Consider the following 26315-nt stretch of genomic DNA (forward strand, 5'->3'; position numbering starts at 1 on the left):
ACAAATAATTATAAATCCACAGTATTAGTTAACTGGGCCTTGTGTTGAGTTCAATTAAAGTGGTTGCAGTTTCATCTGTCCTATCATGTATCATGATCTTGAATGGTTTAGACCCTCAGGCACTTTTTACTGGATATTATTTTTAGACCAATACATTTAAAATTAGGAACTACAAAAGCTTGAAAATTTGAAAATATAATGCCATTTAAACATACTTGGAGAGCATAACAAATGAACACAGTACCTATTTTAAACAGCAGGGCATAATCCATTATGGATAAAACCAGTCATTATTTTTTTCCACTCAAATATTCAAACTAAATACTTTTCATACGTTAATAGACATTGATGATTGGAGGCTAAAATATAAGTGATGGTAATAGCTCAATTGTCCCTACATGTCTGGTGAGCTAAGAATCTGACAAATATTGCAAGTAATAAAAGACAAGTAAGTTAGAGAAAATTAACATTTATTTTGCAATGACTCACTAATCACAAGGTCATAAATACACATGCACTAATCATGATACACAAATGAATTATTCAACATTTTTTGTCCCTCATGGTTGTGATACACAAAAAAAAAAGGCACCAGAAATCCATGTTATTACAAATCCATAAACATGCAACTTTTGTTTAAACCAAGAAAAATTGGTGCCATCAACTACAAATATTTTCACAGTACATGCCACATTGCTTTAAAGTAATGCATCTACACTAAACTTTATATTAATATAAACATGGTCTATATGTTGAATAGAAGTGTTTGGTCTTTTTTTCAATTGACCTTAACCCACACTTTAACTTTTAAACAATGTAAAAGTTTCAAAGACAATGAACAATGATCAGGGGAGGGGCAAAATGATCTCCATTGAAAAGAAGACTTGCGAACACAAGTACTATTCATAAGTGGTTTTTCTTAAATTGATTTAATCATAAATTTTAACATTCAAACTGTTCAAAGTAAACAATTAATGACTGAGAAAGCTGGGGGAGGGGGTGGGGGCAAAACATATCTGCAGGGCAATTGGATGTGCCAATGCTAATACAACTGCATACCATATATCATTGATCTACCACTAGTGGTTCTTTATAATCCGACCATAATAACTATTTAATAAATTGTTGACACTTAAGCCGCCAGAAACAGCATAATGTAGTCTTGCTTCTGTGATTCCATAAAGGGGAGACAAAAATGATTCCAATGAAGAAATGTAATAGGATGTTCAAATATACATTGTGTAAGTAAGATTTTGTGAATAATTCAAATTTTTCAAGGGAATCAAGAAACAAAGAGACAAGAAAGGACACAAGACAGACACCTCATAATATATACTGATAATTTTTTTGGGGGAAAATTAGAAATTAAAATGATGAGGTCTGGATGCATGCACACTTTCCATTGCATTATAAAAGACTTGTTTAAAACAAATAAATATTATCTCTTATTGGACTTAAATATAGAAAAAACTGAAGCAGCTGCAGAAGAAACAATGCCAATGGCCGATTCTGATTGTCTTCCTGTGTACATCATTGACGGAACATCTGATGTCATACTATAAAATGCTCGTGAAGGTATTTCCATATCCGCTAGATCTTCGTTGACCTGTTCCCATTCTCCATCCTGATCATTGTCATGGTTCGCTAAAGATTTACATTCCTCTGTAACAGTTACCTCCTCAAACGAATGTAAGAGTTCTTCATTTATTAATACTGGTATACTTCTACAAGAGAGAAAACATTATCTAAGTGAATTAGGTTAATAGAAAACAGTTTGATGTGTGTAATTTTATATAATCACTTTAATGCATGTCCATTTGTAGGATTTGCAACTTAACCAACAACATGACATACTTGATATCACAACTAGAACTGCAGCTGTTATTTGTTCTTTTGATTGACAGTGAAATACAAGGTTAATGTGCATGTTAAAAAATGCACTAAAACTAAAAGGTCAGCAGTGTGGTTCATTTATAAGATAAGGGGAAAATATTGATCTCCTTGATTTCAATGGTGGATCAGAATCAGAGACCACAGTTGGAACAAGTTTGGCACTAAAAATAAGGAAATCAAATCTTGGTAAAAAAAAATTTTGCTGTGAAAATTTGACAACAATAATTTAAGTGATCTCAGTGGAGATACAGGTAAAAAAAGATTCAACTATATACAGGTGTCCCAAAAATTGCTGCCAGCCTATTAAATTGTATCAAAAATACTCAAATTAAGAGACTTAGTAATGAAAGGCTTACGGTACTACACTATATAGTACGGTTGTTTTGCTTAAATCCATTCTTAACAAATAAAGGACATCTTGGGTATAAGTAAATGAGACAGCAACCCAAACAACACAAAACAGACAACAAGAAATCAACACTAGGTCTTCAATAGTAAAATGTCTCAAGTTCTTAACCATACATATGTCAACCTACACCACTTAATAGCACATAATGAAACAAGTTGTGAATGAATTTTAACAGATATTAAACAAGACTGTATCCATAGTACACGGATGCCTCACTTGCCTTATCATTTTTTATGTTCAGTGGACCTTGAAATTGGGATCAAAACTCTAGTTTGATATTAAAATTTGAAAGATCATATCATAGGGAACATGTGTTCTAAGTTTCAAGTTGAGAGGACTTCAACTTCATCAAAACTACCTTGACCAAAAACTTTAACCTGAAAATGGATAGACAGATGAACATATGGATGCACGGAACGAAAAACATAATGCCCCTAGGTGGGCAATAAAAATTCAAACCAATATAAATCTTTTGCCAATGTTTTTCCAAAAAAGTTATCATTTTTTACCACAAGTTTATTCTGTTGTCAAAAAGCAAAGAATTGAAAACACCAGGGGGAATCCTGCTTATAAATGATAGACGAATGTCAGGATTTTTTACATCAAGGTACTAAAAAAAATCTTACATCTTTTACTTTATTTTTATGTTTTACAAGACAAAGTTGTTTGAATGAATAATTTTTCTAAGCTCTTCAATTATTCTTACCTGCCAAAGGTAGGACACTGTAATAAGTAGAGTATATTTTGTAAAGTATTCTTTGTATCTAACTGATGATATTCCTGAACACCTTGTGAAAAACACAGGTATAAAATATTCTGGTTTAATCTTGCCACATCATTCTTAAAATGCTTTTCTGTCATTTCACCACCACAAAACACACTGTAAATGAAAGAAATAACAAATAACAATGTGTGTATTTTAAAAGTATGCTTTTTTTTAATGCATCCAAACATATATTTGTTTAAAATAAGTAAGGGAACCTTGTGTCTTGAATGCCATTGCTGTTGTCTAAAAGTTATTTCAATGTTATATTCACTGAGAAAAAACAAAGACCATTTATCGGTTAAAGACTTTAAAAGGTTAATAATAAAAGAAAACCAACTTTAACTTTGAAGGGACTTATCTGGAAAACCATAATCCATCAGTAAATGCTGCAAGCAACATGACTCAAAACTTGCCTGTAATTTTGTTTCCATGGTAAATTCACATCAAGAATGTAAGATAATACAGCTAGGAGTTGACTTGTTAATGATAAACCTCCACTTATAGTGTGACCTGGATTCTGTAAACTGTTGTCTGGATTTCCACCATTTTCTCTGCTAGTAGCAACTTAAATAAAAAAGACAAAATGGAACTACGAAACAAAATATGTATAAAGCTTGTTGTGACCTAATAAGGGTAGAAAAGGGATAATTATTGTGGAACATCACTTTGATTGGCCTTCATACTGCATTAAAAACTAAATTATAAAATTGTATCAATAGCTACAAATACAATGAACCAATTAGGAAACCAATAGATGTATCTATAGAATGATATTTCATAACACAAGGCACTTGACAATCTAATAGGAATATTCAAATTTGTTTTATACATTTCTAATGTTTATAATAGAGAATCATTTTGTTTGATTAAAGAAGTCTGAGTGACAGTGTCCTGGCATTTTTCAATATCACTAGGACCATAACTCCTGAACCCTAAAAGTGACAATCATTAATGTTAAACTTGACCTCTATTTTGTAATTAGTAACAACATATTAAAATTTTAAAGGTTTAGTTGAATGGTTCACAAGTTAAAGCATGGACACAACTAGAAACACTATTTTTTAATCTTTCAAGAACCATAAGTCCTGAACGGTAAAAGTGAAAATCATTAAAATTGATCTAGACCTTAATTTTTGTCATCAGTAACAACATATTACAACTTGAAAAGCTTTGGTTAAAAGGTTCATGAGTAATTACACAGACACTGTTAAGAAGCCGCCAGCCTGCAGTACATCTCCAAATAAATAACAGATCTTTTTCCAAACAAGGTTTTGTTTAAAAAAAATCCAGAAGAATAAAAAGAAGAAACACAACTATAAAACTTTATGTCTTCCTTTGTCAAAGGGAAACATAATTATCATGTTTACTATATCATGAAGCTTAAATGATATAGAAAAACAGTATGGAACCTACCCCATAAATTATAAGATGAATAATCTCCACTACTAGGTAAAGTTGGTACAATTATACGGTAATTGCCATCTTCCAGACTATTTGTATATGCCCATTTTCCACTTATGTATGTCATATGACTTGCATCTCTAATAGCACTCACTGTACTAACTGCCATGTTGGCTTCCAAAGCACTGAAATGAAAACAAAATAGGACTGAAATTGTAAATAATCAACATTATGGAATTAGATTACAAACAATCATCAAAGATACATGAGCTGTGTGGGATAGATATCAACCTTTCTGTGTTTTTACAATTCATGTTTGGTGATTGTACCTATAACTAGTTCTTCAAGTTCTTTATTTCATTCCTTTAATCTGTTACGGTTACATCTAATTTATTCATGTGTTTTTCTTGTTTCTTTATTTTTAACTTAATTCCATTCTTCACTTACATGTGCTTCCAGTCAATTATCCCATATTTACAAGTGACAATGTGTGCATAGAAATAGATTATTGACCTTAATGACTCAAATGATTTCCTCATTTGGAATTCATGTTATTGACATGTTTTTGAATTTATATTTGACATTTAATTTGAAATGATAAATTCCTATGTAACATTACTGTCATCACTGCCATTATTCAGTACACATGTACTATGTTTGTACTTACCTTGGTAGGGTAACTTCTTCAACAGAAAAAATATATTTCTGTAAAACAGCTATATGAAACAGTCGGATGTCTGCCAATGTATTTACTTGGAACTTTATATTTTCATTCTTATCACTTATATCCTGATATTTTTGTTTTATAAATTTCTGAATAAGAATTTTCTTTTCTTTATGAGTTTTTGATTTGACACTTTTATTTGAATTGATTCTTCTCATGTTTTCTAACTGCTGTTTATCTGAAAATGAAAAAAAAAATGTATAAATTAGGAATTAGAAAAAATATAACTTTGAAGATGTTCATGCTGTTCTTGGTGATTTGTTTTTTGTACATTTTTAATCATAACCTTACATATTATACTAAATACATTTTTTCTTGTTCTGGTTACAAGGCACTTTGTAGAAATCAACATTGTTTTGAATCTGTAGTCCATTAACACAACAACGAAGTTAATTGCCTTTAATGTTGTTATAACAGTGTACTAAAGCTATGACAATGTAATTTTATAGATGACATTTTTCCATACTCTTCAAACATGCAATACTAGTGACAATTTGACATCCCTTATGAACTGATGTATAATCACAGCATATAGGTGCATTAGAATCAACAGAAAATGTTTTTACAAGCCTAAATCAACATATTACTATCAGAACAAATCAAAAAAAAAATTTTTTTTTTTTTTTTTATTTCCATGTAATTTTCCATGAATGTAAATTATTGCGATTTTGTCATTTTAGACTATAATGCGAATTAAATTTTGATTTATTCAGAAGAATCCTGTTTGATTCATATAAAAAATTTCAAGATGTGAGTTTTAATTATCGGATGATAACCCTGTTGCATTTTTTCGCAATTATTTAAACAACGTAATAATTTCTGAATTTACATTATCTTGAATTGGATAAGTTACATTTTCAATTATTATCAAAAAGCTACACTGATATAGCTACGTCAAGATTAATCAAATGTATGAAAAAAAAATTCTGATTAGTAAAATACTAATACTTAATGAGGGTTGTAATGGAAGTACCTTCATGACAAATAATAGTAATCAAAGCACTGTAAGCGCTGAAGGCAGTTAACCAAACACCAAGGCAAACGTAATTATGAAAATTGTGGCAATGTTGCTTCAACATTAAACATTCATATATTTTACATTATTGTTTATCTAATGAATTAATTATTAAGGCAAATAATTTATATGTTATCAAGGTTTCAAAAGCAATGCATATATCAATGTATATTTTTTATGGTGAGTCTGCAGTGGTACAAGTTCGTAATGATTGCAGTTGTTCTAGTTGGTAGTTAAAGTTGGTTTGAGTTGACTGTTAGTAGTACAAGTTGACTAAGTACAAACATGTAATAGTATGAATAAACTGGTATCCCTGAAAGAAAACTGAGTTTGTGTTCTGTTATGAGACGCAAATCAGACAAATGTTCACTACTACAGGGATTAATGGTGAGGTCTGACTGACCTGCCCATAGTTAATGTAAATGATTTGTTATATTGTCCCATACATGAATATATATGGTTTAGGGGTTGAGATCTCAACCGTTTTCAAATTCTAAAACAGGAGGGGTGGGTGACTCTAGGGACTCCCCTTATATTTATTTGATTTTTTATATTGTCCCATACTTAAATACTTTGCATTAAAAATTGTAAAACAGACTTGTATGCTGAGGATACTACTGTTCATAAATCCGGGAAAATAAGAAAATTAACATGATGATGTTCAAGAAGATTTATGCAAAGTTGTAGAATGGTGCAAAATGAATAATATGTTCATCAATACCAAAAAGGAGGGTGAACAGTGACCACAGGGACTTCCCCTATATTTTATTTGATTTATTATATTGTCCCATACTTGAATGTATGGTATAGGGGTGGGGATCTTGACTGTTTCAAAGTTCCCAAACAGGAGGGGGTAGGTTAACCCCAGGGACTCCCCCTATGTTTCATTTGATTAGTTATATTGTCCCATACTTGAATAGATATGGTTTAGGGGTGGGGATCCTGACTGTTTCAAAGTTCCCAAACAGGAGGGGTGGGGTGACCCCAGGAACTCCCCTATTTTTCATTTGATTTGTTATATAGTCCCATAATTGAATCTATATGGTTGAGATGTGGGGATCTCATCCGTTTCAAAGTTATCAAACAGGAGGGGGTAGAGTGGCCCAAAGAACGCCACCTATATATCACATGATATAGGTATTATATAATATAGAGAAAAAAATACCCCTTCAAAATTGCAGTAATATGTTTACACTTTAAAAGCATCTTACATGTATTATCAACATTTATCACTGATAAAGAAAATTTATACTGTGACCAGGAACATATATATTGTTAGATATACTGTTCTCAGCTGTCACATTGTATTGGATTTTGACATTAAAATTTGTCAAAAAGTATTTTTGAGTTTCTGTATAAAATATTTTCTGCTTTTTGTTTCTTTTACATATATCATGTGGTTTTTAATTTTAGTGTTTATATGCATTTACCATGCATAGATGTATTTTGTCACCAATCTAATTAAAAACCGATCTCTCACCGCTCCCATTTTCTGATATGTCACGTGGGAGATCTAACGAAACCCGCTTTGAGGTCACATGTGAGTGAACCAGAAGGTTGTATTTATAATGATATGCAAATGAGTTGACGACCTATTAATAAGCCAATCAAAAAAGTTTATGAATTATTTTGACTGACGATTTCGTTGTAAATAAAATGAGTTACATCCCTTAACCTTACAATAAACTTTCAAGATCGTGGAAGACTCAATTTCATTGGTCCAAAAAGACACACCTACGAGGTCACTCACATGTGACCTAAAAGCGGGTTTCGTTAGATCTCCCATGCGACATATCAGAAAACGGGAGCGATGAGAGATCGGTTTTTAATTAGATTGTTTTGTCACCTGCATGGATTTTTTTTGTAGTTGATCGCCAAAAGCAGGAATTACCCTTATCCGCCTCTGGAATCGTAGGGTAATAATTTGAGACCTCTGACGAATAAGGAAAGGAATATTTTGACGAATCACAGTAAAATTTTAACTAATTTGAAGCTAACGGTAGCCGAAAAAGTACCATTTGAAGCCTGATGGTATAAGGCATTACTACCACCCGTAATGTATCTTACCTTTGACAATCTTTTCTTTGGCAGTTTGTAAAGCTATTTTTAGCAAGTCTATCTTTCTATGACATTCATTTATTTCTTGAAGCTGAAGGAATAGCAAAAATTACATTTAACATGCTCCAGTACAATGCAAATGTGAAAACTATAGGAGCATCTAAATTAACAGGATGCTCTGAGTCTCTGACATACATTGAACATGCATCTTAAACATAGTTTATGAATGTGAGTGTTACATGGATGATGGAATTGCAATTTTTTAATTTCTGCTGTTTTGTGTAAAAAATATTTAATCTTTTTGTAGTTTGGTGTAATTTTTTTTCTTTTTCTTCATGCTCTTTGGCATTTACTAGTATGTTTTAGAATAAGAATGAAGTTCAATAACTCCTTCATCCATATCATAACTAAAGGGATGTTATTTCTGTTAGATATAAATAAGTCACCACTTTCAAAAAATTTTATAAACTGCTCAAAGCATTTCCGAATTATTGACAGAATACTGGAAAACCCCCCTTTTCAATGTTTTTTATGAATAAAATCTCATAACTCGGATATGTAAAATCTAGTATTTATCAAAAATCAAAAGGGAGCTCACTAAAATAGAAATAAACAATTCATCAAAGTTTCATGCAAATTGGTTAACGACTTTTTGAGATATTGTCAAACTTGTAGAAAATGGACGGACAGACAATGCCAATGGTATAACATAATGCATTCAGTAAAACAGGCTCATAAAAAATAAACAAAAAACAAAAGATTTTAAAAATCTATTAAATATCTAATATATTGGTACCTATAGACAGAAGAATAATTTACAAACAATTAAAATGATGTTAGAGCTGCTGTAAAGGGGCTTGTGCCATAGCTATATTATTTGTTATTTTATTTATCTTTCAAGAGTACATTTCACTGGATAAAAAAACTGTTCTTACGATTAACATTGGCTAATACAGCAAATAATTACACAGGAGTGGACATTATATCCATTAGAATATATTACTTACCCTTATATCTGTTTGAAGAATAGGTTCTACTTTTTCCTGACATCTAAAACAAGAAAATCCACACATAAAGACAAATTCATTAGTTAAACATGTGTAAAGTTGACAATGCCTACAGATCATCATCATCATCATTAGAAGTTTCGAGGTTGAAATTTTCAAAAAGCGGAAGATTTCGATTTCTAACTGGCGGGACAACAGAGGGTCTGGAAAGCAGGAGATTTTGACTCCTGCCAGAATCATGTGTATGACAGATGCTCTGCTAACTCACACATCATTTTTGATAGAAAATAAAAATAAATGCCATACTTTCATATGTTCTGTTTTGTATATATTTAGTGTAACATTTGAGGAAATTTACTTTTTCCAAATGTTACCATTTTTAGTAACCATGGTAACAGTGATGACCCAAAGATAGATAGATTTCTTCTTTATTGCTATTCTTCATATCAACAATAGAGTGTGCTGTCACATGAGTGAGCGTGAACCCAGCTGTCAATAACTAAACATCTCTAAATAGAATGAAGAAAACATCTCTAAATAGAATGAAGAAAGACTTTTAACATGTATAAACTATAAAGATACATGTATCATCAGTGGTATTGCCATTGGTGAAGGTAAAGTTGTTGTAAACACTTACTTTTCAAGGGTTTTATCTCTCTCAATCTTTGTAAAATCAAGTTTATATAGTAATTCAGTGTATCTGAAAAAAATACATAATAATTAATATATAATGAGATATTAAAAATCAAAGCTAATTGAAAATAAAAATTTATCAAGTTTATGTCAGCTGATAAACATAATTCCTGTGAAAACATTAAAGCGCAAAGGCCATTTGTTACATCTTGTAATAGACCTTTACAAGATAATATGCAAGCATATCCATAAATAGCTGCCTTATTGTAATTTTATGGTTGTATTATATTTTCAGATTTGTCCAGATCTAAGGTTTGCTTCTTTTCCAAAAATTACCTCCAGGACTATATCAAGATGCATACATGTAGGTCCACATCAATCTTATAACTTATGGATGTCAAAAGTAAAAAAAAAGTCCTATTCATTCATAGTTTTCTCTAAAATTGTAACACTTGCCATCTATAGCATGTCCTTAGCATCACCTGAAATAGTGATCAAATTTTGCAGAAGGGAAGACACTTTATAATAATCCATGAAGGCTGCAACATTGTAGCCAAAAATCATAATTTGTATTTCAATAAAATTAAAATATGACCAAAGGGTTTAAGACAATATTCTCTCTTAAATAAAGGCTGAAATGGCTGTGTTTAAGAAAGTGTTACATTATGCATAAATAAAAAATGACAATAAATAAAAAAAAAATTGACTACATATACATTGTATGTACAAATGTACAAACAGTCAGCAGAGGGAAAACTTCCTAGCATTTAAACTATAGGAGGATTTATCTGGAAACGCTCCTCTTATGCAAGTAAATACTCCAAAAAATGACAAAGGTTCAACTATCTCCCAAAAGAGCAAATATTAATAAAAATCAAAACCCTGGATGACCGCATGCACACCTTCAATATATAACAGGCTATTATTTGAACTTGGAATTATTTTTAATTATGGAATTTGCATAATTTCTTGTGTTTAAAATTTTTGATAAATTCCATGTAATATTTGGTATTATCATCTTTTGAGCAGTTAATAACACTTTCCATACAATGTATTTTGGTTAGATAGTGTTGTGCGCGGCACAGTACATTCTATTGAAAAATACTATTTTCTTTGTAATAGAAAGTGTTGTGCGCAGCACAGAACATTTCAGTACAGAATAAACGTGGAATTTATTGAAAATTTCAATAACAAGAAATCAAGCAAATTCCATAATAAAAAATAATTCCAAGTTCAAATAATAGCCTGTTATATGTACATGTACAAACAGATAGCAAAGTGAAAACTTCCAAGCATCCAAACTTTAGGAGGAGTTATGTGGAATAACTATATATATATCCATAACGGAATGAAAGGGAGGATGGACAGGGGTAAAACAATATGCCAACCATGTTTTAGTTGTGGGGGCATAAAAACAGACAAATATTGACTTTGGAAGAACAGGTTGACAGAAACACCAGAATCATTATTAAATTAATACATGTTGTTATGAATATTGAGCATTTGACATGACTTTACAACATATTGTGGTTAACAATACAGGGCGGTAGTTTACTGCTTGACTTCTGTCCTCCTTTTTGTAGATGGCTTGTCACCAATCTTTCGGAACTTCTCCAATGTTATAGGACTGTTCAACGATTCTAGTGCCTCTTCTTCTTCTTCAGTTATACAACAAAACTTCAGGATACTGAAGATTACTTTCAAGATTCTAGTTGATTTTTCATCTGGACCGTTTGCTTTTGTTGGGTCTAGGAGTTTAAGCTGTTTCACAACCCCTTCCGATCTGATAGTGATATGTAACTTCCTGATGTTTAGGAATATATAAAGGGCTGCCCTTTGATATTACCAATGGCAATGGATTCAATATTTCATACACATTAACAAAATATTTGACTATTTTGCTTCAACCCGAATGTGTAATGATCTTGTACATTAATATAAAGGAAAACATATATACAAAATGTACATGTCAACAAGTACACTATAGTCAAATTTATACCTCTGACACACAGTGGCTTTTGAGTGAATAAAGAGTCCTTGCTTCACACATGATTGACAATAATATTTTCGTCTTGTACCATCACATAAAGGACAGCGTTCTACTGCTACAGTTAGTCCAGTGGAACTTTCTATTGATGAAGTACATAAAAATTCAGTAGGTGCCAGATTTTCACTTTCAGTGCCCGACGATTCCATCACATTCGGCTCTTCTTCACTTTTTAGTTATAAATGTATGTTGTGATCCGATACCTTCCGAAGTTGGGTGGTGCTAATTTATAGCGACAGGTACGCACTTGGTTGTTCTCTTGTGAATAAAAATGAACATGATACATGAGTTGTTTTAGATCAAATGTTTAACTAAGTTATTTAAAATTTTGCTCTACATTCATATTTTTTAATGTTTTTATTGCTTTTTCCAGTTAGTCATAGTATTGGTCGTTCCCCCTCCCCCCCGACGTATAAAAACAACAACCAAGTATTCGAGTACACCTATATTCATGTCACGGGTTAAATACACGGTCACCAACTTCATTCGAATACTTCTAAGCTTCGATATTTGGACAATCATAAGAAGCCACATGCAACCTGTACATAATCAAATATTTTTTTTAAAGGGGCACTAGCTGTCAAATCCATGGTCACCGATTTGACTCAAATTCTCATTTTTGATTTATAACAATGTAAAACATTTATCCAAACTATTAAAAGTCCAAAAGAGACAGTTTATAGCGCATGGGGTAGATAATATGTAGGTTCGTTTCGTGTGAATTTTAGTACAGACGCCATCTAATTAACTATCGATTTGACCTCAGATGACCATATAAGCGATGTAAACATAAATAAAGATATGAAAAGATTAAACCAACACGTGCAATTGGATTTTTATAGGTCTGTTTGATTTAATTTTATAGATTCAACATATATGTTTCTCGTTGTTTTCAACCGTATAAGAATGATTTCATATGGATCGAATAAGTGATCAAATGGTTTACCGTAGTTTCACTTTCATTGTTGACATTCTTTTTCTTTAAAAATAACCACTACACGTACAATGCATGCGTTGTCAATCTCTAGCTAGGGGTTAAACTGAAGTTCACATGAATACGGATTTAATGAGGTCGACTGATTCACTTGCAAGTGAATTAGCAAATATCAATGTTTCTTTGCTTAATTTGACAAAATTGAACTATTTTGGCTGCTAAAAGCGAATTATTATTTCACTATTTCACTTTCATTATTGATTTAACAAAAAAAATCTTACTTTAGATTTGTTATATATCTCGTAGCTAGTACCCCTTTAAACATGTAGAGATAAAAGATTAAATTCACATTACTATATTCATTTTTTTCAAATATAAAGTACTCCAGACTTGAAAACATGTAATTCCGATCTGCTGCCTAGCTGTTTTCTTATTTTTTTTTTATAGCCCTCCCTTTTCCCCAAATCCTTTATTCTTCTGAATTCTATTAATTTCAATTATTTCATATATATGAACATGTTACAGTATTGTTTCGGGTAAGGGCGAAGGTTGGTACCTATTAAAACGTTTAAAATCGCTACATTTGTTTGTACCTGTCCTTAGCCAGGAACCTGATGTTCAGTAGTTGTCGTTTTTTTTTATGTGGTTCATTAGTGTTTCTCGTTTTTATATAGATAAGACCGTTGGTTTTCCCGTTTGAATGCATTTACACTAGCCATTTATGGGGTCCGTTATAGCTTGCTGTTCACCGTGAGCCAAGGCTCCATGTTGAAGACCGTAATTTGACCTATAATGGTTTTCCTTTTACTAATTGTAACTTGGATGGAGAGTTGTCTCATTTGCACTCATTTCACAGTCTCTTATATCTATAGATATACTATACACATAACTTGTATGGACTATTTACTATCAATTCTAACTTTACTATCCATTGCGGTTACTGATTTGGTTATTTGTGTGAGAGAACGGGAGTCAATCTAATTAAAATTAAATCTCCGCACTCGCTCATATTTTTATGCTTGGTCGATGTTCGGGAGCCACGCAGCGACGAAACATTAAAAAATGAGCGAGTGCGGATATTTGATTTTAATTAGATTGGAACGGGGGCAGAAATATTTTAGTGTTCTCTTGGAAAAGATTTTTGGGCCGATGGAACTGACTAGTTTTATAATTTTCGTAGAGCATTGTAACCGATGTTTAAGCAACTTTTGTTGGTGTACTTGTCTATTTTGTTATTACCATAGGGTCCTCGTAGATAAATAATTATGAATTCAGTTTTGTTAGAACAGTGTTTTTCTGTTACTATAATTCCCTTTGGATGATTATAAAATCTTGCACGCCACCACTAGAACTTCATTTGAACATTTGTACCGAGATATTTTTTATATACATCAACAAAAACTGTTGTGGCTACAAAAAGACAGACACCTTAGGCACATGACTGAACATTAGGGATGTGTTTCCAAAATACGCTCTGGTTACCAAAAGGGACATTCAAACTCATAAGTCGAAAATAAACTGAAAACGCCATGACTAGTCGAAAAAAGAAAAAAAGAAAAAAGACCATTTGACAAGCAAACAGTACACAGAACAAAAACTAAAGACTGAGCAAGACGACCCCCTCCCCCCCCCCCCCAAAAAAAAAATAAAATAAAATCGGGTGATCTCATGTGCTCCGGACGGGTAATCAGATCCTGCTTTAAATGTGCCAACCATTATGTGTCTCGATCATGTTTGTACACACACGGTATAGTACGGTGACCGAGTAAGGAAAAGTCGCTTATTTAAGGACTTTAATTGTCATCAAAAAATCGTACGGTGTAATTTTTGTAAAATGGGCTTTGAAGTACGTTAGTAGTCTAAATGAACGAAAAATCGACTCAGAAAAGTTTTGAGGTCTACAGGGGCGGATCCAGGATTTTGTAAAGGGGGGGCGAAGATTATAAATGTCGCCGAGCGAAGCGAGGCGAAAAATTTTTGGGACCTTTTTTCGGCTAAAAACATAAAATAAGTGTAATATGCACAATTTAAACGGTTCCTGGCTTGGGGCATGTATATTTTATAGTTGCTGTATTAAAAGTGTAAGGGTTGGACATTTTTTTATGGACATGGACATTCGATGAAATTTACAATACGACCAACACGAGTTAAAAAAGACAAACAAGCGAAAAATTTTTGGGACCTTTTTTCGGCTAAAAACATAAAATAAGTGTAATATGCACAATTTAAACGGTTCCTGGCTTGGGGCATGTATATTTTATAGTTGCTGTATTAAAAGTGTAAGGGTTGGACATTTTTTTATGGACATGGACATTCGATGAAATTTACAATACGACCAACACGAGTTAAAAAAGACAAACAAGCGAAAAATTTTTGGGACCTTTTTTCGGCTAAAAACATAAAATAAGTGTAATATGCACAATTTAAACGGTTCCTGGCTTGGGGCATGTATATTTTATAGTTGCTGTATTAAAAGTGTAAGGGTTGGACATTTTTTTATGGACATGGACATTCGATGAAATTTACAATACGACCAACACGAGTTAAAAAAGACAAACAAGCAGTTTTTATCAAAATGTTTGATTGATATATGTTTCACCCAACATAACTTAGAGAACGGAAGTGAGGGGTTCCAAATCCCCCAAAGATTACGAAAGTGTCTGAAATGACAACGAATTTAGACTGATGGTCGACAAATGGAGACATAAAGGTCACACCCAGTAGGCAGGTTACAAAGTATTCAATATATATAAGTCCGGCGAAACAGACATTCAAGTCAGACACGCAAACCCCGGCCCCAAAAAAACTACGCCCGTTTTTTTCATCATGTTCATTTCATGCTAAATAATTTTGTTGGAAATTTTCGTTTTTAATAGCAAAAAACTGGACAAGACTATTGTTTTTAATCCAGATACGGTTCAGAATTTTTGTTTAAGGCAAGAATCAGAGTCAATTTTTCTCTCTCAAATATCTAAGACTGTCTCCTCAAATCAAATGGTTCGTACCTGAGACTTGAAATTCTTATAGAGCTTATACTAAAATTGAGAATGGAAATGGGGAATGTGTCAAAGAGACAACAACCCGACCACAAAAAAACAACAGCAGAAGGTCACGAACAGGTGTTCAATGTAGCGAGAAATTTCCGCACCTGGAGGCGTCCTTCAGCTGGTCCCTTAGGGAGCTACCATTTGATTTTTATGGGGGGGGGGGGGGGGGGGGCTAGGATGAAATTTTTCATCCTAGTCCCCCCATAAAAATTAAATGGTAGCTCCCTTAACAAATATAGTTCAGTGATAATGAACGCCATACTAATTTCCAAATTGTACACAAGAAACTAAAAATAAAATAATACAAGACTTACAAAGTCTAGAGGCTCCTGACTTGGAACAAGCGCAAAAATGAGGCGGGGTGACAGAGGTTCTTTATTCAATTTGTTATTTATAAAATAAGCTGGTGCATTTGGGGTTAAACATGTTTTCGTAGGTAAATAATATTGTGGAATTTCTTTTTCTTGAGGGTGCAATAGTCTATAGAGTATTTACTATTACTTTCTGTTTGGTGGAATAGTGAAATAGAAGTCAATACGTTCTTGCTCAATCCTGTGTTGCTTTGAAGGTTTCCTGATTGTCATGACATCCTCAGCCTAAGCAATGTTTATTACTGTAATTTTAATTTCAAAATGACCGTCGTGTGCCGTTTTTTCAACGCACTGGTCAACTCCACCATAGCAAATCACATGACTTTGACAATCAGTAAATACCACCGAAAAATATCTTTATATTAAGTAAAGAATTGTCGTATAAAAATTAAATACTCGGGAAATGGCAAAGTTCACGAAGTCTAGTCTGATAAAATAATTTTACAAAAAAAAAAAAAAAAAGTCCGAGCAAAGGGGGGGCGTACGCCCTCTACGCCCCCCCCTGAATCCGCCACTGGGTCTACATCATTAAATAAACTCCGTGATAAGATTTCTGTTAAAAAAACCCGACGGAATGAACACGACGTAAGAAAATTTGCTCCGACACAAAAGTAGTATTAGTGTATTTAAATGTGGTTCTTGACATAATAGTTGTGCAAATCGATCAGAGATATGATCAGATAATGGACATTTACAGTGCCGTAACTACATTGAGGCAAATGAGGCAAAAAAAAAAAAAATGGAAAAAAAAGATTGTCTTCATATCAAATTGTTTTCACGGAAAGTGTCTTGCAAGAAGCAAGTTCTCTTCACTCCCTGATGTCGCCCCTGCATTTTTTTCGTGATCCATGTTTCTATTTTACTTTTGGTTTTCGGAGTTGATAGTCTATTGTTTGTACTTCTGTGTCTCGGGTTTCACGGTCTTTTGTTCTTTTATTTTCCTACTTTATGACTATAGTCTGAGTGTTGATTTTCATTTCTAAACGTGCGCAATGTTGCATGTCCACCGATGTCCAGATATTGTGCGGGAAATATTTTAAGAATATGCTCTACGATGCTACTGGACACAGAAAAAAATTGTAGTTTCTGCATCGATAATTGAACTTGATATCAAAGAATACAAAACTGCCTTTTTTGTATATAAAACCATAGGCCTTGGGCATATGATACAGATATATTTTTGTTGTTGATTAAGATATTCAATTTTCTATATTAATAATGCATATATATCACTATTGTGCATGTCTCACCTAGTTTCGAGTGATTTAAACGACTCAGAGAAAATACCCAATTTTTCTTAGTATAGATTGTAAAATTGGGTATTTTCTCTGAGACATGCACAAAAGTGATACATATGTATTATAAATATAGAAAATTGACTATTTTGATCAACAACAACAAAAAATAAAAAAATATATGTATCATATACCCAAGCGCCTGTGGACAAAATACATAGCTGACATGGTTTAAATTAAGTAAGAGCACCGATTTCCCGGTATCAAATCATTTGTAAAAAACAACAACAATGTATTGCCATATGACCTTTTACATTGAAGGGTTAAACTTGCATTAAGTCGTGTTCAGACAGAAAATTAAGGAATATGGGGTAAACATACACGGGACCTAATCGCACACAAAGTCAATGCATAGAAAAAATACAATTGATCAATGGTCAAAATTTTTATTCCTGTTCTTCATCTTTATATAGTTGCTGGAGGGTACTCAATAATAAAAGAATCATTAATACTGTAAAAGAAGGTCAAGATGCCACGGTCCCTAGTGTCGAATTAAGCAGTACTAGTACTTAAAGTATAATACTGCACTGTCACTATATATATTAAAATCTAGTCATAAAAAAAAATCATCAAAGTCAGCACAATACAAGACAAGAGCAGATATACAGACCCGGTATTAATGATTATGAGAAATACGAATTTTACTTAATCCTACATATCGGTCTTTTAATATTGCCCCTTAAACCTAAAAGTCTTAAATTACAATGAGTCTATGTTTTTGCATTGAGACCAGAATATTGTCGAAAAAATAGCTAAAGATTATTTGCGTTTCAATGTAAGAAAGAGTCCGTGGAACGCTCAGGATGCACGATTTTGCGTTATTTTACTCAAAGCTTCTGGGGGCCTTGAGCGGCCCCAGACACTTCGCCAAAATTTGTTCGACTCGCTACGCTCGGCGAATATATTTTGCCTCATTATTTAAAGAGGCTAGTTACGGCCCTGAAATTTAGTCATTTTGATGGGAAACAAACGCAAGACTAGGAAAAAATTCATCGAAAACAAGACTGCGTTCAATATCGTAGCAGCTACGTAGTGCTACTTAGATTTTCACTATTGAACGTGAAGCTATATTAGTTGTTACATAAATATTGATAGCAGCTACGTAGCTGCTACGACATTGAACTCAACCCTGGTTAGACCACACCAAACAAAGCCGCGTCCAAAATGGCGACACACAATCAAAACATTTCAGATGTTCTCACTCAAGCACACGAATCACTTCACGGATCATATATTGATCAACTAGAAAACACAAACAATATTCAAATGAGTTCTAAAGTCCAAACGTTTACATGTAGTCCAAATATTCCATTACAATGTCCGAGCCGGCCGATGTTACACAGCACCCCCCTCCCGGGTTTACCAAACGGTCCACCACAGCCAACATTGGTGCCAAACTTTTTACCTCCACCTTTACCATCAGACATCCCAGCACATCTTTCACAACAAATGATATTCAATAATATCAATGACACTAACCAACGTTTCCAACGACTTGAAATGACATTAAATCAAAGGTTAGCAAAGTTAGATATGTTAGATGTGTTAGATGCCAGGATTGGAAATTTCGAAAGAAATATCTCTTCAATGAAAACAGAAATCGAAAACATTAAAAACAGTTCAACAAAAACAATCCAAAATACTACAAAATGAAGAACAGAATCATCATAATATTGAAGAAAGGGTCAGACAGCTAGAACAAAATAATATGGGTCTTGAAAGGGAAAACTACGAAATTCCTGAAAGACTTCTAGAACTCAAAACCCACTCAATGAAATACAATTTAATTTTTGCTGGCATTCCAAATGTTCATGGGTATGAAGAAAACACCGAAAATGTACTACGTGATTTTCTTAATTACGAGCTGGGTATTGCTGATTCAAATAATGTCTCCTTTCAAAATGTACACAGACTCGGTGAACCGACGACAGGATGGAAAACATAGAAGTATGATTGCGCGTTTCACATCCTATAATGACAACGAAAGAGTAAGAAAAGCTGCAGTCGATAAATTGAAAAATAAACATGAATTTTCAGTCTATCACAACAGTACCCAAGAGAAATTTACGAGCGACGTAAGCAACTCATACCGAAGCTTAAAGAATTTCAACGTCAGAAGAAGAAAGTCAAACTTATTTATGATAAGCTATATGTCGACGGCCAGCTCTATAACGAATTTCATCCTCATCAAGAGAATTACACAATACCTGGACAACCGGTGCGCTCGAATAATGAAAGTTAGTACAACACATCAGACAAAAATAACGGTCATTCTACTGACAATTGTAATCAACTCAATGTTACTTTTTCTAAATGTATGTGGAATTAAGTCGAAATTGTTGAACCCTGATTTTGAACTGCTTATCAAACAATATGATATCTCAATTTTTGTAGAGTCTAAAACTGATGAACTTGACCATTTGAATTAACCAGACGATTATACTTTTGTAGCTAAACACAGAAAAAATGTAACAAAAAGTCTGGTGGTATAATAATTATTAATAAAAAAAAATTGTCAACATTTTTGAAAATCAGAGTCAGAATTTGTTCTATGGGTTGAAATTTTTAAAGACCCTATACAACTTTATAATTTGAACTCTTCTGTTGTGCTTGGTTGTTTATATATTCCACCTGAATTTTCTAAATATTCATCAGATGAAGCCTTCACCGAAGTGGAAGAAGAACTGTTAAAATTTTAAAAAGATACTGAAAAAGTTGCTTTGGTCGGCGATTTTAATTCAAGAACCATAAAATTAAGTGACATTGTTGAAATAGATGAACACTTATTGGAGATTCTAGACATTGATAATGAAGTGACGAACGATCAAAATTTTATGTTATACAATCTTATGACAGGAAAAGGTATTGGTAAATTTTTAATTAATTAAAAATACTTAATTCCATCTCGGATGCTTTCGACATTACTCGTTACCTTTCGACATTACTCGTTACCTGTTTGTACAAAATTTATCGTTCGTAATTTATACGCATTTGATTGGTTAACAGAAATACCTGTTCACTTCAGGTAAATTTTCATAAATATTTCCTAGTCATTTCGAAAAGTTTACTGGTCAGTTCAACACGTTAAATTTGTCTAATCCGTCAGATGTCACTATCTGGTGCTGTTTTTTGTTTGCCTTTTTTCTTATGGTTAGAAAGTCTAATTTAGTTCCAACTTCGGCAAAGAATTTTGATCCACACAAACAATTATGCAGAAATAACGTTATTGTTTTTAGTGATTATTTGTTGGTTAAAATGGAATGGTCAAAAACCATTCAATTTGGTAATAGGAAACTGGAGTTACCATTGGTTAAGATAAAAGGGTCTCCACTTTGTCCGTACAACGCGTACAATCGTATGTGCACTCTTATACCAGCCGATGGTGAAAAACCCGCCTTTTTAATTCCACAATCTAAAGGATTTAAAATTTTATGTTATTCTTATTTTCAGAAAAGACTACGGGACATTTTAGAAAAGTGTGGTTTAAATTCTTCTAAATTTTCCTCTCATTCTTTTCGGAGAGGAGGGGCTACATGGGCTTTTCACAGTAAAGTTCCTTCCGAGTTGATACAATTTCACGGGGATTGGCGTAGTGACGCATATAAAGTTTATTTAGAATTTGATTTACATGACAAATTGTCTATTTCACGAGCTATGGCTGATGAGATTCTGAATTAATATTGTTTGTTTATCTTATCTTATTTTATTTTTTTGTAGACATTGTGTCAAAAAATAAGGTTTTGTTGCTGTCAGATTCTACTTGTAAATATGTAAATAACATTAACTGGCTGGAATGCAATGCTATATCTGGTGCTAATATATACACTCTTCATCAATTTGTAAAAGACAACAAATCACTTTTAAGAAAATACACACATTTGTTATTGCATGTAGGCACAAATGATGTTGGGAATGGTTTATCCAGTAAATTGATTATTCAATATTATAATAATTTAATTGATTTTATTTGCAATGTTTTTCCTTCTTTAAAGATAATAGTTTCAGCAATTTTGCCAAGACCTATAGATTTTGATGACACAAAACAAACTGTAATAGAATGTAATAAAGCTTTGGCTAAGCTTACTTTAAAGAGAAATATTTTATTTGTCAAAACTTATAAGCAATTTGTTCAGCAACCAGGATCTATTTATAAAAGTAAATGTTTTTGTAAAGATAGATTACACTTAAGTTATTTTGGTGTTTCAGTTTTAAGAAACTTTTTTATAGGTGTAGTTAATCATTTGTAATTATACAATGTTGTATTTAAATGTATTTTTTTTCAAGATACTTTGTGGTTTTTAATTTTATTTTTCAGAAGATGATGGTCAAGAAAGCTGGGCTAGACCATTACTTCTACATCTGGTTTACCTGTAAACCTATATTAGTTTGCAGGATTCCAGAAGTAACTGTTGTTGTATGTATTATCAGGTATGTTTATATTATAATGTAATTTTTTCTTTAATACTGTACACTTTATAGTGGCCGTTGGTTTGGTGCATTTATATATTTTGGAAATTAATATTTATCAAGAATATGGACTTTAAATGAGAAATTTATTTATGACATATGTATGATTGTAAATTGTTATTTATGCCAAAATATGATTATCATTACTTATGTGTTGAGTTTTTGTTTTATTACATCGAAATGGGAGCGGAGGGAATTGGTAAATTTTTAATTAATTAAAAATACTTAATTCCATCTCGGATGCTTTCGACATTACTCGTTACCTTTCGACATTACTCGTTACCTGTTTGTACAAAATTTATCGTTCGTAATTTATACGCATTTGATTGGTTAACAGAAATACCTGTTCACTTCAGGTAAATTTTCATAAATATTTCCTAGTCATTTCGAAAAGTTTACTGGTCAGTTCAACACGTTAAATTTACCCACCCTCCCGCCCATTTTATTTTTGTATTATTTGATATTTTTGTACATGTGTTATACCTTATTAAATAGAAGAAGTTAGTCTTTTTCAGATAATGCAGATTGATGAATTTGATGTCTGTTTGGGAAGTGACTGGTGCATTTATATATTTTGGAAATTAATATTTATCAAGAATATGGACTTTAAATGAGAAATTTATTTATGACATATGTATGATTGTAAATTGTTATTTATGCCAAAATATGATTATCATTACTTATGTGTTGAGTTTTTGTTTTATTACATCGAAATGGGAGCGGAGGGAATTCCCACTGAAAGATTTAGTTTAGACAATACACGTGTCAATAAATATGGTAAAAAAACTTGTGGAACTATGTAAACGATGTTCGATTTGTATTGCAAATGGTCGTCTTGGTAAAGACAAATGTATTGGTAAAACTACTAATCCTATAACATATGACCTCGGGGGCATTATTTACTATTTCTATTTACTATTCTGATATTATTTTTTTACTATCAATGTTCGCATTTAAAAACTCATATAAGATATTCAAATGATCATCTATTTAAAATTTGAATAAAACTAGGTAGGTGGTTTTGGTTTGTCGACTACAATATAGAGGCAACAACAGTATACCGCTGTTAAATTGTCATACATCGAATGAGAGAAAACAAATCCGGGTTACAAACTAATAGTGGGAGATATTATGGACATAATTGTGCAAATCGTGATACAAGCATGAAATTTGGTATAAAGGTTGACTAAATGATATTTAAAAAAAAATACGCTGCTGGCCAGAAAAAAAAATCATTTTTTCAAGATGGCCACCACACATTTCGGAAATGGTGTCATTACAAATTGACAATAATTCGTTAATCCTTTAAAAGGTGTGTTATATGTTAAATCCAATGTTAGATTTGAGAAAAAGTAAATGCCAGTTCCTAAATTACGACTAGACAATTATACATTAATGAAACTAAAGGTGACTTCTGGTTTCAAAATGCTGGCAAAAAAGTCAAAAATTTCAATTTTTATACTTTAAAGCAACTTCACAAGGGATGTATAATCCAATGTAAATTATGATAAAACGTTAAAAAAAGTTCATAAGTACGACGAAACAACACATAAATGAAGAAAAATAGTGACTTCCGGTTCCAAAATGGTGGCAAACACGTACAAAACATTTTTATAATTTCCATCAACTTAACAAGTGTTAACACTCTTTGTTAAGTTTAAATGCCTAGTTTGGTTAGAAAGACAGGTTGCTTATTTTATAATTATCTGATAGTTGCCTATACAACAACCCGTACAAGGAAGGCCAGAACGGTAGCATCTACAGTTACCAACACAGCTCGGTTTTCGGCTCCGCATTTCAAAATTTTTTTTTTTTTTTAATTACAATATAATCTGACTTATTGTTAGTCAATTACAAATAGAAAAAAAAAATACAATATAAGCATATATAATTGCAAATCATTCACATTTATAATTACGTAATTTTGTACCGTATTTGACCCTTACTTTAACATCCTCATTATTGAATCAATCTACCTGACACATATTGCTCGTTTAGAAAAATCGTGCAGATGTCTTAATGTGATCAGATAATCGTAACTTGACGTGATTGAGGGATAATATACTTCACGTGTTAATCTTTTCGCTTTTGGATTATTATCAAAAGGTGAGATATTTTATGTTTATTATTATAGAAATATGAATTTATTATCTTTGTACATAATCTGTACCTTATTGTGTTTTGATTTAAGTTTAAGAATAGGTGTAATTTAAGGGTTTTTCTTTACGGCCGCTGAGGTGTCGATTTTTATATTTTATAATCTAACAGTTTAAAGATTTTTTTGAAATTTGCGAATTAAATTACTTTTACTTTTTTTTTACACATCTGTTAACTTCAAAATATAATTCAAATTCTTTTTTAAAGATATTGTATATGTCGGCGGATTTTGTTCTTTGCTCCGACGTGTAAAATGATTTGTAAATTGAGAAACCTATCAACGTTATAATAAGATTTATGTCATTATAATGTCGGTCTCCTATTTTATATCCAAAGACTATATCTTTTAAGTTTATTTTCTTACAGAAGTTTATGATATTCATTTTTTCTGTTATTTTATTCCACAAATCTTTTAAAAATTTACAGTCGATAAAAAAATGTTGATAATTGTCTGTGCATTTGCATAAAGTACACTCTGACGTATTATATATTTTCCATTTAAAAAGATTTTCTGTGTTCGGCAATATATAGCTAAATAGTTTCCATTGATATACTTTAAGTTTGTTTGTGTATATTTCTTTGTTTGTAAATGATAAGGAGTGTTTAATTTGTAATGGTTTTACGCCTAATAATTTTTGCCATTTTATTAATCCAATGTTTGGAGTTATTTTGTTTTTTAAAAAATATTGATATACGGTTTTGTTATCTAGATCTGCTAAATTTATTTCTGTTTCATTCATTCTGATTATTTTTTCGTTAATATTAACGCGGGTTTTAACAGATTTATTTGTTTTCAGGAGATCTATCCAACATTTTGGAATAGCTTTTAACATTGATAGTTCGGCTATCCAGTTGCGTTTTATTTCTAACTTACGCAGTATTGTCTTTTCGTTGATTTGACCGTTTTCGTCAATTATTTCATTTATATAGATTATATTGCTTCCGATCCAATTGAGCATCAATAATGGTTTATTTTTTATTTTTATGTTTTTATTACCCCATATAATTTCTTTGCGTATTTCTCTAAAGTTAGTGGGTGATTTAGTTTGACCTCCACCTTTCCGTATCCAACATTTTACAATATCCAGATAAAATTCTGGTAGTTCAGTTGTTATTTTAAGTGGTTTTAAATTTTTAAGTTCTAAATTCATTTTGAAGATAAGGAAGTTTTTCCCGTATTTATCAAAAAAGAATCTCGGAATAATTGACCAATTTTCATGTTTTGACTCCATTAGTCTTGATACCCATTTAATTTTAAGTGTGTTGAAGTAGCTGTCGATATCTATCATATTAAGTCCTCCCGTACTGTAATCTGCTATGAGAGTTGACCTTTTTAATTTATCTTGTTTACCGTTCCAGATGAAATTAAAAATTTCTTTTTCTAGGTTGTCGCTATACATTTTATTTATGACTGTCATACTTGCTAAGTATGTAAATTGTGGGATGATAAGTGATTTGATAATAAGAATTTTACCGATGATCGTAAGATGTCTTTTTTCCCAAGATTTCATGAGTTTTTTTGCTTTTTCAAACTTATTTTCCCAATTTAGTTTTGCGCATTCTGCTTTATTTGTGCCGAAATACAATCCCAACACTTTAACGGGTTTATCTGTGAATTTTATATTATCTACCTTATCTTTACAATTTTTTAGTTTTCCTATCCAAATGCCTTCCGTTTTGTTTTTATTTAATTTAAGACCAGAAAATGTGCCAAATATTTCAATAACGTTTAATGCTGCTATAATTTCATTTTTTGATTTAAGAAAAAGAGTGGTATCATCTGCTAACTGGGAAATTTTCAAATTATGTTTTGAATGGTCAAGTTTGATTTCAAAACCTTTAATGTTATAATCATTCCTTAATTTACATGCCATAATTTCAACTGCGATCACGAAGATCATGGAAGAGCAGGGGCATCCTTGTCGCACCCCCCTTTTTAGACTAATTGGTGCAGAAATCCATCCATTATTGAACACTGAGCTATTTATATCAGAATATAACGTCTTGATCCAGTTAATAAATGAACTATTAAAGCCGAAATGTTCGAGAGTTTGGTACATAAAGATCCATTTTAAGGTATCAAATGCTTTT

At 32.0% G+C, this 26315-nt stretch overlaps 1 protein-coding gene across 1 annotated transcript; it reads right to left on the reverse strand.

Annotated features, from left to right (window-relative positions):
* Positions 1-453: 453 nt before the first annotated feature.
* On the reverse strand, positions 454-12114 carry LOC143066272 (beclin 1-associated autophagy-related key regulator-like). Its single transcript, XM_076239265.1, has 9 exons — positions 11906-12114; positions 9911-9973; positions 9274-9316; positions 8276-8357; positions 5137-5371; positions 4482-4654; positions 3482-3632; positions 3009-3182; positions 454-1724 (listed from the first exon to the last, which is right to left on the reverse strand). Exons 1-9 carry the CDS (start codon positions 12100-12102, stop codon positions 1439-1441), a joined length of 1404 nt encoding a protein of 467 aa, XP_076095380.1. The 5' UTR covers positions 12103-12114; the 3' UTR covers positions 454-1438.
* Positions 12115-26315: the final 14201 nt, after the last annotated feature.

The sequence above is a fragment of the Mytilus galloprovincialis genome, chromosome 3, assembly GCF_965363235.1.
Source record: "Mytilus galloprovincialis chromosome 3, xbMytGall1.hap1.1, whole genome shotgun sequence".
Lineage (NCBI taxonomy): Eukaryota > Metazoa > Mollusca > Bivalvia > Mytilida > Mytilidae > Mytilus > Mytilus galloprovincialis.